Source organism: Lipotes vexillifer, unplaced genomic scaffold (assembly GCF_000442215.2).
Source record: "Lipotes vexillifer unplaced genomic scaffold, Lipotes_vexillifer_v1.1 scaffold584, whole genome shotgun sequence".
Classification (NCBI taxonomy): Eukaryota; Metazoa; Chordata; class Mammalia; order Artiodactyla; family Lipotidae; genus Lipotes; species Lipotes vexillifer.
The window spans coordinates 1,835,109-1,848,410 of NW_006783036.1; the positions used below are offsets into that span (position 1 = coordinate 1,835,109).

Genomic DNA, 13,302 nt, shown 5'->3' on the forward strand with positions numbered 1-13,302 from the left:
CGCGACCCTGAGCTCCGCCCAGAACGCGCCCTCCAACCCGGCCACGCTCCAACCCGGCCACGCTCCAACCCGGACCTCGCCGTCCCCTCCAGGCCCCACCCACGAACGCAACCCCCTCGAAGCCCTGCCCCTGGCCCGCCCCCTCACCTGTGCTACAGTCCAGGTGCGAGCCGATGTCCAGGGCGCTGAATCCAGCTCCTGAGGCCAGGACGAATTCCCCGTCCAGCGGCAAGAGCTGTAGGAAGCGCAGGCTGAGGGCGCCGCGCGGTGGACTGGGGCATCAGAGGGTCCCACTCTGCGCCCACCCCCGGTCCCCCTGTCCCTGGGGAGAAGAATCTAGACCACAGAGTGAGCAGGCGAGGTCAGGGCCTGGGGGCACCTCGCCCTGCCTGAACGTCAGATAGGCCGCAGGGAGTAGGGCTGCAAGCCAAGGAGCAAGGAGCTAGCCTGAGACCTGGGAGTGACAGGTCCCAGGGGCAGGGTGACTCTTGTCAGGGCCATTGCCCTCCCCTGTCGCCCCTGAAAAACTACAGTCCAAGGTCTCGTAGGTTCCAGGAAGCCAAGCTGCTGGGGACTCTGGAGTCAGCCCTGTGCCTGTGAGGGAGGGGAGGGGCTACAGTTGGGGAAGCCAGAGGCAGCGGGGAGGGTAGTGGGGCCTTGGAGCCACCCGTCTCCCCCTCAGCCTGGGCAGCCCCTTCAGCACAGAAGCCCAGGCCTCAGGTGTCAGAGGAAATAGGGCAGCGGGGAAGGCCAGGAGGAGGGCTGACTGGCCCTGCCCACCGCCCCTGCTGCTCCAAGCCCCAGGACCCCATCTTTTCTCCTTGCCCCCACCAGGGTTGGGGTTGAAGGTGAGGGTTGGACCAGGGGAGCTGCTCAGTGCAGGGGTCACGGGGGTACAACGTCTCAGGGCACATCCACCCAGGGCCCCGCCTGGCATCCCAACTTGCTGGGTAGGGCCTGCTCTTCAGTCCCCCAAGCACCGGGCCTGACCAAGAGGCTGACACTGGGGAGATTCAAGGTCACAGGCCAAGTACCTCCACAGCTGAGGGTGCAGCACTGTGACAGCAAGGCAAACCCACCTGCAGGCGCCAGGGACAAGCCATGGACAGACGGACACGATGCGCCTCAGGAGGGGGAGGCGGGTACTAGCAGTGTGAAGCATGAACAAGAACTCGGTTTTCAAAAGAACCAGAGCGGGAGATGTACATACTATATGATAAATGTAATAGCTGAAAGACAGCAGGAAAGCGCTGAGCAGGAGAAACCAGGAGAGATGGGAGCCCGCCCAACACCGAAGCACCAACATTCAGATACAAGGGTGGGCAGGGGGAATATCTGAAAAACAATGAGGACGAATTTTCCATATTTGCAGAAAGCTGGGAAACCTCGGATTGAAAGGCCTCATTGAATAATGCCAGATAAGGAAAATCACAGAACACTGTGTTCGTGAATATCAAAGACGAAGAGAACATTCTAAAAGCGGCAGAGGGGAAGGACAGATCACCCAGGAAGGAAAAAATTCAGGAATCTGGTTTCTCAGCAACAACAATGCGTGCACATGACAGAACAGGCTGCCGGAAGACTTCTGCAGTCTGCGGCCACCTCTAGACACGCCCCTAGACACAGGCCTGCCCACCAGTGGGCAGGAACCGGCCCTGCACTCCAGATTAGTATGTTACGTGTATTAAAAGATAATAAAAATACCTTTAAGCCTAAAAGACTTCAGAATGATTGCCACACAAAGACCTGCCCTGAAAACATGCTAGGAGAAAGTAAGAAGGAAAGAAATCCAGAAGCTGAGAAGAGATATGGGAAGTGGGGTGATGAAATACTTTGATGAAGCTTATTGTTGTCTCTTAATAAATGTTTAAATCTAGGACTGAAATGTGAGGGGGACGGGGAGACCACAAGGGCACGGACATACAGTAAAGAACTTACTCGTTCGAGGGAAGATACAGGTATTGAAAAGATTAAGAAATCAGGACTGCCAAACTTGAAAACCTGGATGAAATATACCAATTTCTAGAAAATTTTAAAATATTAAAATTGATGCAAGAAGCAATAGAGGGACTTCCCTGGTGGTCCAATGGTAAAGAATCCATTGTCCAGTGCAGGGGATGAGGGTTCGATCCCTGGTCGGGGAACTAAGATCCCGTATGCCGCGGGGCAGCTAAGCCCGTGAGCCACAACTATTGAGTTCGCGTGCCTCAACAAGAGAGAGAAAACCCTCACACCACAACTAGAGAGAAGCCCACATGCTGCAACGAGGAGCCCGCGTGCCGCAACTAGGACCCAAGGCAGCCAAAACAATAAAGAAAAATATTTTTTAAAAAAAGAAGCAATAGAGAATTTGAATAGACAAGTAAGCATTAAAGGTTTGTTTGTTTGGCAACACCGTGTGGCATATGGGATCTTCGTTCCCTGACCAGGGATGAACCCACGAACCTGAGAACCCGCGCCCCCTGCTGCGGAAGCACGGAGTCTTAACCCCACTGGACTGCCAGGGAAGTCCCTAAAGAGTTTTTTTGTTTTTGTTTTCAATTTTTATTTATTTATTTATTTATTTTTGGCTGCACTGGGTCTTTGTTGCTGTGCAGCGGGCTTTCTCTAGTTGCGAAGCTGGGGCTACCCTTTGTTGCGGTGCATGGGCTTCTCATCACAGTGGCTTCTCGTTACAGAGCACAGGCTCTAGGCGCACGGGCTTCAGTAGTTGTGGCATGCGGGCTCAGTAGTTGTGGTGTATGGGCTTAGTTGCTCCACGGCATGTGGGATCTTCCCAGACCAGGGCTCGAACCCGTGTCCCCTACATTGGCAGGCGGATTCTTAACCACTGTGCCACCAGGGTAGTCCAAAGAGTTTTAAATGTTAGTCAAAGACCTCCTGTTCCCTAAATTCCCAGTCCAAGTGTTTTTTATAGGTGAGGTATACTAAACCCTCAGTTGTTCTGGAAAACAGAAAAAGAGTGAAAATTGCCAGCCCAGTTTATGGGGCCAGTATAAGTGTGATTCCAAAGCCAAATGAAGGACAATACAAAAGAAGAAAAATTATAGGCTCAGTTGAGTTATAAATGCAAGTGCAAAGATCCTAAAGAAAATATTAGCTGACTGGATCCAATAATGTATTTTAAAAATACATGGTGATCATAGGGTTCATGTCCCAAGAATGCAGGAAGGAAAGGATAGGGAATGCTCCCATCACGACTTCCCTGCAGTATGTACGATGGTGTCCCAGCAGATGGTAGTGGAGAGTCTTGTGCCAGCAAAATCAGTATGACAGAAATGTCTTGAAGAAGTGGCACACTTTGACCTGCACCTGAAGGAAGGTGCCAGGAGGACATCAGTCTTACCAGGACGGTTCAACCTCAGAAAACCTCACTAATAGGCTAAAGGAGTCAGGGGGAAATTACATCTCAATGGATGCAGGGAAAAAAAAAACAACTGAAAAGTTCAACAACATATTTATGATTTTTTTAAAGCTTCTAGCAAACTAGAAATAGATTAGAATTTCCACAATTAAATAGTTTATGTACAAAACCCTACAAACATTAGTTTAAACCCCACAGTTTATCTCAAATGTGAGTTTGGGACTGCTTGGCAGCACTGTATGTTTCTTATTCAGAACCATTGATGATGAGGCTTTATTTTTAAACATACTTGTCTTCTGACAGAATGGACTGTACATCATATTGTTTCTTCCTTTCCAAAATTAGTCTTCTGTCTTTGTGACAAAAAACATACTCTGATTATTGCTATAAAGATGGAGAAGGTCTAATACTACTTAAGCCTTAAGTGTTTCTGGCATTGTTCAAATGTATCTTCTGTAAACAGAAACCTATTTGGAATGTTTTCCAGTTGCTACGAAGGGTGGCCCCCGCTCGCCGCAACTAGAGAAAGCCCGTGCGCAGAAACGAAGACCACACTCAGCCAAAAATAAATAAATACATACATAAATTTATATATATATAAAAAAAAGGAGTTAGGACTGGAAGAGAAGAGGAACAACGGTCGCTGTTTACAAAGATAACCAAACAGAAAATATAATTCTTAAAAATAGGGCACCATTCACAATAGAAACCAAACTATAAAGTATTTATAAATTAACCAATACTACACAAAAACTCATGCGGACCGTTTTAAGACTCTAGTAAAGAGTTTTATGACCAACGATCTGAAACATCTGGAGAGAAAATCCACGCTCTTGAATGGATGACTCGCTTGTATAAAGGTATCATTCATTCCCAATCAAATTCCAGGGTTTTGGTGGTGGTGCTGTTGTTACCTGATAAACCTACACTATAATCTCTCTGCAACAATCAGATCCCAAAGAACTAGACAACCTCGTACCAGGGGGGTGAAGAAGGCAAGTTACCCAGTGGGATATTAAGACAACTCGCAGAGCCTCGGAGTGCGGACGGCGTGGTGCCGGCAGGAAGAACGGGCAAAAAGATCAAAGGACCTGCAGGGAAAGCTCAGAGACAGCCCTCACTGGGCAGCTGATGAGCAGTGACCGCACAGCCACAAAGCCAGGGGGCAAGGCTGCTGGTTTGGAGGAGGACATTCATTGGAAACTGGGCTCATTCCAAGGAGGAATGGTTCCCTAGCTAGTGCCCCACTCAGCCACGTGCCCCTGATGGCAAAGCTCTGACTTAATAGAATATATAGTTGATTATGGTTGTGACTGAGAAGCAGGAAAAAGATGCTTAAACAAAACACCAAAAACACAGTTATAAGGCAACAGATTTTGCATTCGATAGATTAATAATGGGGGTTTCTGATCAGCAAAGGGAAACGCAGGCGAAGTCCACAGTGAGAAGACACTTGCAGTATCTCAACAATCATTAATGGGTAGAATATAGGAGATTCCCCCCCAAAACAAGAAACCTGGGCTAAGGGTAGAAATGGGAGGGGGAGAAGGGTTCAGGAAGAGAAAAACCCCAGGGAGAGAAGTTCCAAAGCGAGAGAAATGCAAATGAAATCACTGACAGTCGTTGCGCCTGTTACTAGGGCGACATCTCAGCGGCCGACAACGCTGGGAACCCGCGTGCAGAGGAGGTGGGAGGGGCCTCAGGCAGCGCTGGGTCCGTTCGGCCGCCTGTCCCTGGGCCCCTGGTCATTTCCCACCCGGGTCCTCCGGGAGCTGACCCCGCGGAGCGGAGGAGAGGCAGGGGAGGTGGGGGAGAGGCCCACGGGGCCGTGCGCAGGGGTACAGGCGCGCGGGAGCCTCTGGCCGTGGGGGAGGGCTCGCGTCTGGGCGGCGGGGCGTGCGAAGGAAGGGGCAGATGGGGGACCCGATAAACGAGTGAACAATGAATGAACGAACGTTGTGTCTTTTAGGATCCCCAAGCTCTTCCAAAGGAGACCATCAAAGTAACGAAGTCAGCCAGGAGGAGCCCCCAGGTCCCGGCACCCTCCCCCGCAGCTGAGTCCTCTGCCCGCGGGTTCCGGCTCGCTCCACGCCGCCGCCTGGTTTGCCATGGTTACCAGGACTGCGGAGGCGGGTCTCCTCGGTGCAGCTGCTGCGCCCCTGCCTCCCCGGCTCTGCTGTCACCTCCTCATCATCACTGCTCCCTCCGCACCTTAGTCTTTGCGTTGGACAAATGTGGGAAAGACATCCCGACCCCGGATCTGCGGGGACGGGAACATCCTGCCCTCTGCCCCCCTGCCCAGGCTGCAGGTGAGGGCAGGGCTCCACTGGGCCCACAGCCCTGCCCCACTTGGCGCCAGGCTCCCAGAATTAATGCCGCTTTTGAAAACCATCAATTAACCGAGCTGCCTCCAAGTGGAAATAAGGGGTCACCAGATCCTGCATCTGGGCAAGAGATTTGAGTCCCAGGTCTGGGCCCCTGGACTGGCCCTATTCACCCACAGAGTCCAGCGGCCTCCGGGTGAGGGGACCCCCACCCTGGAACTCACACTGTGAAGCAGTTTGGGAAAAAGGTCCCCTCGAATTCTGCTGGTGGGGTTTGAGGCACCAGGACAGGGAAAGGCTTTGGTGGGGCGGGGAGCGGGGGCTTTCCCAGAGCAAACCTTGGAGAAGACAGACTACAGGAGGGCAGGGGCCAGAGGCAGAGGGCAGTGGGGATAAGAGGCGCCCTCCACACCCCCCAACAAGGCTGGGGCATAGCCTGGCTGAGACTGTAGGACCGGCGTCCCCCCTTTCCATGTGGGTCCCGGACCTTCCCGAAGCCCCTCCAGAGGCTGACGGCCAGTGGACTGCGGGGTCCCCCACGCGAGTGCAGGCCGGTCAGGAGGCAAGAAAGGGGCATGGAATTGACCCCGGAGGGACCCACCAGCCCCCCACCGACCTGGGCCCCATTTGCCACCCGGCCTCACCATGTCCGAGATGCTGTGACCTTCTCGCACCAGGACTGACACCATCTGCAGGCAGAAGCGGCGTCAGCGAGCAGACCCCACCCTTGGGCTCCCAGTGGGCCCGGACCACGCTGGTCCCCACCCCGGCCCCAGCAGTGGCGGCCAGGCACCTTGTCCGCGGGGAACTCGACGGCGGCGCCCGCGCACGGGGTCCGGTTCTGGCTCCAGTTGGCGGCGGCGTCGAAGTCGGTGTTGGGGACCCAGAATTTGTAGGCGGCCCGCGTCAGCGCTGGGGAGGGGTCGACTGAGTGCTCCCGGGCCCGCGGCATCCGGGGTTCGCGCCCAGACGCCCCAGTGGCCCAGGGAGGACGACCTCGCCCAGACAGGCCCTCGCCACTCCCACTCCCGGCGTCGGACCAGACCCTGCAGAAGCCTGGCCACAGCGCTCCCTGACGAACTCCTACGGGATCTGCAGAGCCCGCTCAAACGTGCCCTCCTCCGGGACGCCCGCCAAGATCGCCTCCTAGCCCGCCCCTAGTTCACCCCGCGCTGGAGCCGAGGACCGGGCCAGGCAAGGATGGCGACGACCAAGGGACTGAGGCGAATGGGGCAGCAGAGGCCTCTGCCACGTAGAAGGGGCTGGGGGGGCCGCAAGACCCGTCCAGACGGGCTCTGAACTGGAGCTGCGTCCTGAGGGGGCCGCGAGGGGCTTAAGAGAAGGGAACAGGGAAGGGGCTGCAGTTTTTAAAGTTCCCGGGGGTTGGGGGCCGGCCCCGAGGACACGCGCCGGCCTGGGCGCGACGGGGAGGGTCCGCGGGCCCTCGGGGCCGGGAGGACGTAGGCCGGCGGCGGAGCTTCGGGAGGGGACCGGGGCGGTGCCCAAGTCGAAGGCGGACAAGCGCCCGAGGGCAGGCGCGGTCCGGGCGTAGGTCTGGCCCGGGCTCGCCGCCTCCCGCACCGCCCGGCGGACGCCGAGCGCGGAGGGACCTGGAGGCCCGGCCGCGTTTCGCAGCTCCTCAAGCTCTCGTCGCCCGCCCCTCGGGGGCCCTTGGCCTCCAGGTGTGTCGCGTCCCCCCCTCCACCCACCGCTTACCGCAGAGCTGCAGCCACAGCAGAACCCGGCCCGGAGCGCCCATCTCGCCGGGGCTTCCGCGTCTCGGACCCGGAGACTTTGCCCCGCGGGGCCCACGTGACCGGGCGGGGAGGGGCGGGGGCAGCCGGAGAAGGTTACACATTTACCTCCAGAACCGCCTGCAGCGACCCTTAGGCCCCTCGGAGGCGCCGGCCCCGCCCCCCTCCCTTCCACACACTCAGCCCTACAGGACCTGAGGACCTTGGGCGCTTGTCGGACCGACTTGCCCAAAATTAAGGGTGTGTTGGGGGCGGCGGGTAAACAACCTCTGCTCCCACACCCCCTCTGCCCCAGATGCAGCTGGAGCTGCACCCAGTCTGCCCATCTAGTGGGGCTGGGTGTCCACTCTCCGAAGCAGGCCCTCCTGCCTCCTGGGCTGGATGGACTGTGGATGGTGGCAGGTACATGGTGCCTGGTGTCTCGCGTATGGAGGAATGGTGAGCGGGTGACAGTGGGTGCATGGTGAGTGGTGGAGCGTATTTGGGCTGGTTCGTGGATGGATGAGGATTGGATGAATGGGAAATGGTGAGTGAATAAACAAATGGACAGTAAATGAGTGACAGTGGATGGAAAATGGGTAGTGCGTGATCGACGCGTGTTGGATGGTAGATGCATGCATGGATGGCGAGATAACGGATGGTGGACGGATAGAGATGGAGATGGTTGATGGTGAGTAGACAGATGACGGGTGGCAGGTAAATGTAGATAGTTGTTAGTGGCTGGTGGGTGGATAAATGGATGATCACAGATGGTGGATGGATGGACAGAGGAGAGTAGATTGTGGAAAGATGGGCAATGGATGGTAGCTGGTAGCTGGATGAAGAATAGTGTAAAGGGTGGAAGATGGAAGATGGTGACTGGATAAATGGATGGTTGGTGGGTGAAAGATAAATTGTGGATGTTAAATGGTCTATGGGTGGATGGCTTGTTGAGATGGATGGTGGGTGAAAAAAGGTTGTGGATTTTGGATGGAATGGATGGAAATGGGTGGTAAATGAGCTGAATGGTGGATGAATGGATTAATGGTGGATAAATGAATGGCAAATGGGATTCAGATGAATTGTGAATGGATGGTCGGTAGAGGGGTGGTGGCCGGATGGATGAGAGTAGAGATGATGACTGGATATAAATGGATGGGTGGATGGACAGGTGGATAGACTGAATGAGTACAGGATGGGTGAATGGATGGAGGATAGGGGGATGCTGGAGGGATGAGTCTGGGGTAGATGGCTGTGTTTAATTGGCGAGGTGGGTGCTTGGCTCTCTGCATGATGCACATAGGGATGGACGGTGGTGAGTGGGTGGAGGATGGATTGGTTAGAGATGGGACGTAAAGAGGGAGTGGGAGGTCAGATAGATTGGGCTTGGTAACCTGGAAGGTTATGGGTGGTGGGGTGAATGGTGAACTGATTATTAGGGGGTGGGCTGTGAATCAATGGTGAGATGACTGGGGTGATTGGTGGTTGGTGGGAGACCAACAGATGACACCTTGTTGGTTATGGTTGCTGGAAGGGAGAGGAATGGTGGGTGGGCCATTGGGTTCAGGATGCCTTGGTGGTTGACGAGTAAATACAGAAGGATGGATGGAGGGGTAGATGATGGAGGTGGATGTGTAGATGGAGGGCTGTGGGCGAAGAGGAACCACTCAGCACCTTCTTCCCTCCCCCCAGCGCGCCTGCCCTCGCCCGCACCCCACCCACCTCTCACCTGCAGGCCCCTTGCCACGAGCACTCTTCTCTCAGACTGGGTCTTTGCTTCTCCCCAACACAAGATATTTCATCCAAGGAGGATGGGGCCCACCACTGGGAGCACTCAAAGCACTTTATGCTGTGGGTAGGGACAGAGACTTCTCTGACTAGGAAGGAGGGAGCGAGCACACCAGCTTGTCCCACCCTTTCTCCTGGGTGGGATCGGGGCACCTGCTCTCAGTGGCTCAGCGGTGCCAGATCTGTGTGGAGGGGTTGGCTCCCAGCCCAGACTGGGATGGGGAAGGTGGGTCTGCGTGGTCCTGAGCTTGGCTTTGGCCACCGGTAGGGCTGACAGGAAGCTCCATCCTCCACAGCAGTCAAGGAAGGCTTCCTGGAAGAGGTGGTGTTAAAGCTGAGACTGGAAGGATGAGGTCACAGCTGCAGCTACAGGTTGGGTTGAAAGTGGCAGAACAGGAGGAGCCGGGGCTTGTCGGCTGTGGGGTATTGGCGTCCATCGCTGAAAGAGGTATCCTTGAGCAGAGTCTGGAGGTGGGTCCAGCTATCAGAGGGTGGCCCAAAGAGGCATCCACACCGAGGCAGGAGGCAGGCACCAGCCGTGGCCCAGAGCTGCCAAAGGGTCCCTGGAATGACTCAGAAGCAAAGACATGAGGTAAGGAATGGCTGGACTGAGATGCAGTCCTAACCCTAACCCTAACCTGCATTCACAGAAGGCCTGCAACTGCACGCACAGGTGCCCGGACACGCAGGTACATATACGTGCACACTCTCTCCAACTAGTCAGGACCCCAGTAACTAGGAAATCCACGCAGCAGCTGCTTTAGGCAAGGTTGGATCCAGGGGCTTGGGCTGTCTGGTCTCTCAGTCCCTGTGTCTGTCTGTCTGGCTCTGTCTTGGCTTGACTGCCCTCTGTGGTCAGCCTTCTTCTGGGAGACCTGGACCTGCTACCTCCCCAACTAGGTCACTGTGCAGAGTCTCACTGAGGTTCCTGTTTCCAACTAAGCACCAACCCTGTGGGCCGGAGTTGCTGTGCTCTGATTGGCCATTGCAGCCCTCCCTTGGTTGAGGTCAGTGTGAGTGAGTCCTGCTGCCCTGGGGGTGCGGCTGGTCCCCACCCTGCCTGCAGCCATGGTCCCTAGTCAGACCCCCCCATCCTCACAAGTCTGTGAGGACAGAGCCATGCCCCCCCGGGCCAACTCCCCAGCTCCTTCTCCCGCACTTTTGTCACTGACTGGCTGTGTGACCTTGGGCAGGTTCCTATACCTCTCTGGGCCTCAGTGTTGCTCTGGAGGAACTGAAGCTCCAGTACACACGGTTTTGTTCCTGGACACCAGGAGGAGAGATGGGGGTGGGGGGAGGATAGAGGGCAGCCCCCCTCAGCAGGGCTTCCCTTTACTCAGGTCTCTGCACATGGTCACCTCCCCAGAGAGGCCACCTTGGCCACAAACACCCCACTGTCAGCATCTGCCACCATGTGCCCCGTGGGGCCCACAGGGCTTTGCTCACCCTCCTCATGTACTGCCTGCAACACAGGAGATGCTCCAAAAGTATTCGTGAGGGGAAGGGATGGCTGGCACTTCCCCAGGGCTGGCCGGTCACCTCCCAGGCCCTGCCGCCCCACAACCTACCAGCTCAGGGGCTCTGACCCCTGGAAAACTCCCCACCCTTGGGCCTGTGGCCTCCTTGCAGCCTCCGGATTTCTCTTTGGGCCTTTTGTTCATCCACACGCTTGGCACCAGGCCTGCAGCGGGGCTGGGAGCACAGCCTCCTGGGTTTGCCACTGGACGGGGAGACGGATGATGGACTGGTCAGTGCTCTGAGGAAGCATGGAGCAACTGGGGAGGGCCGGAGTGTGCGTGAGGCTGTGCAGGAGCCCTCAGGCAAGGTGGCCAGGGCAGGCCTCTGTGAGGAGGGGACAGGCCAGCTGAGACCTGGGAGGAAACAGCTGGTGCAAAGGTCCTGAGGCTCCAAGGAAGGCGAGAAGAGCACAGCAGGAGGTGAGGCCAGGTCAGTGTTGGGGGCTGGGTCTGATGTACATGAGGCGGGTGTGAACGGGGGTCTCTGCCTGGCTTGGAAGGGGCTGAGCTGGCCACCTGTCCGCCAGGGGAGCACAGGTGGGGCAGCTCTGTTGTCCAGCAGTGGGGCACCATGCTCGGATGCAGGCTGTCCCGGGTGTGGATGCAGGGCAAGGCCACACGATTCACTTAACCTGGTTCACCTGCAACCCTCACCTGCAAAGCCGGGTGGCAGTGCCTGCCTCACAGGGCACCAGGAGATGCTCAGCCCTGGACACTCCATCCCTTTTCTGTCTGCAGACGCTGGGAAAAGGAGGACATCGGGGGAGACTGACCTGGGAGCTGCCCCCGGCACGTCGCTAAGCCCCCCACCTTGGGGAGGGGTCCCACAAGGGTCCAGCCCGGGCCTGCGCTGTCCTGCCTGCCGGCCCCTGCCTCTCCCGGTGTGGGGGGGACTTGTCACCGCCCCTACAGCCTTTGTTTGGAGGGGAAGTTTGTCGGGGGAACTTCACAGGCCTCTGGGCCCAGAGGAGCCACAGCTGGAGGTCAGAGACCTCCCGACCCCTCTCCCCTGCCCTGGGATTGGCTGGGCGAGGACAAATGAGTGGACGGGACGGGACACACAGGGCCGAGTCTGAGGGCCGCCACAAGGGGACCGGACCCACGGAGGCTGTGTCAACTAGGTGTTCGCGCCCCAGACTCGGCAGGCATTGGGAGAAGGGGGAGCCTCTGGAGCCCAGGGCCACGGCCACCGCGTGGCCCCTGACGCCCGGGGTGCCTGTCTGTGGCTGGAGACCTCTCAGCTGAATGACCAGAGGCCAAGTCCAGGGCCGGGCCACCCTGCCCAGCAGGCCGAGGTCACCTCAAGGTGCTCTGTCCAGGTGTGTCGGCACCACTGGCTGAGCACACGTTCCCCCCCCCCGCCCCCCCGCAGAGCACCTTCCACCCGGCCTCACGTGGCCTCACGACTGCCTGCGAGCAGAGGCGCTGCTATCCCCATTTTACCCACAAGGAAACAGAGAGGTGCTCGGCGCGGGGGGTGGGGGGGCTCTGCCTGCAGCCCTGCATCCCCCCAACTCCGGGGCCAGCCTTCTCCTGGTCCTCAGATCCCAGCCCACCCCCCGGGGCCTGGCGGGGGCAGTGGCTGCCTGGGTCTCTGGGGTCTGGCCTCCGCCCTCCGAGGCCTCCCTTGGGGTCCAGGGTCACCCGGGAGCAAGGCCGGGGTCCGGGGCTTGGTTCACTCAAAGCCTCCTCTCAATTTCTGACTTCTGATCTTGTGGCCGGGCTCAGGACGACGCCTCCAAGCAGCCGGAGCTCTGCAGGGACACACGCCCTGGGCCTCTGCGGGGTCAGCGTTGGCGCCGCTTCCCCTGGGGAGTGGGGTTGGCGGGGTTAAGAGGCCGCCGACGCCGATTTCGATCCCACAGCTGGAAACGACCCCATGAGGTCCCAGCGGTCCCCAAACAGGCCGGCCACACGCGAGACAGCAAAGCGCAGGGTGGCTCCGGGGCCGCGCCCCCTCCTCTCCAGGCCTCGCTCTTCTTACTTAAAACAGACCCTGCAGAGCACGGGCGTCCGGGGCACGTGCGGGGGACCGGAGCTCCGGGCACGCTTCTCGGGACGGCTCGGTCCCGGGAGCATGGCCGCGTTTCTGCCCCGGCTGCTGAGGGGACAGCGGCAGCGAGTCCCCAGCTTCCCGGGAGTCCCCCTTCATCGCAGGGCTCAGAACAGGCAGCCCACCCCGCGTCCGGGGCTGAGGGAGGCGGCGAGGGTCGCTCCGCAGGCGGGGACCAGGCCGCCCCCGGGCCGACTGCAGGGACCGAGGTGGGGCGGGGCCAGGCCCGGGGAGCCGCCGGGAGGCCCCGCCCCCAGCAGCCCTGCGGCCGACCGGCGCCCGGGTCTGCGGCCTCGGCCCACGGGCAACCCCGGGGCGGGCCCTTCATCCTGGGAGTTGTTGCCGATTCTTGCCCCGTAAGACGCAGGGGAAAAAACTCCAGAAGGGGGAAAGGATCCGGCTTCCGAAATCCCAGCTGAGCGGCCCCTCCGGGGGTGGTGGAAACCCCACGGACACGGCTCCGCGCGCTGCCCGCCCGCGGCGCCGTCCACGCTGCGCGCTGCCACCCGCCAGGGGCTCCAGT

The 13,302-nt window shown here is 58.3% G+C and overlaps 1 protein-coding gene across 1 annotated transcript in view; it reads right to left on the minus strand.

The window, feature by feature from the left end:
* The window catches only part of AMN (amnion associated transmembrane protein), a 9,444-nt gene extending 1,997 nt beyond the window's left edge, over nt 1-7,447 (minus strand). Inside the window, exons 1-5 of the mRNA XM_007455611.1 lie at nt 7,405-7,447; nt 6,482-6,600; nt 6,333-6,377; nt 140-235; nt 1-7 (exon numbers count right to left, since the gene is read on the minus strand). The exon at nt 1-7 is cut by the window's left edge and continues 209 nt beyond it. Of these exons, the coding sequence (XP_007455673.1) occupies nt 1-7; nt 140-235; nt 6,333-6,377; nt 6,482-6,600; nt 7,405-7,447 (310 nt within the window). The remainder of the gene's footprint in view (nt 8-139; nt 236-6,332; nt 6,378-6,481; nt 6,601-7,404) is intronic.
* Between the last annotated feature and the right edge of the window lie 5,855 nt (nt 7,448-13,302).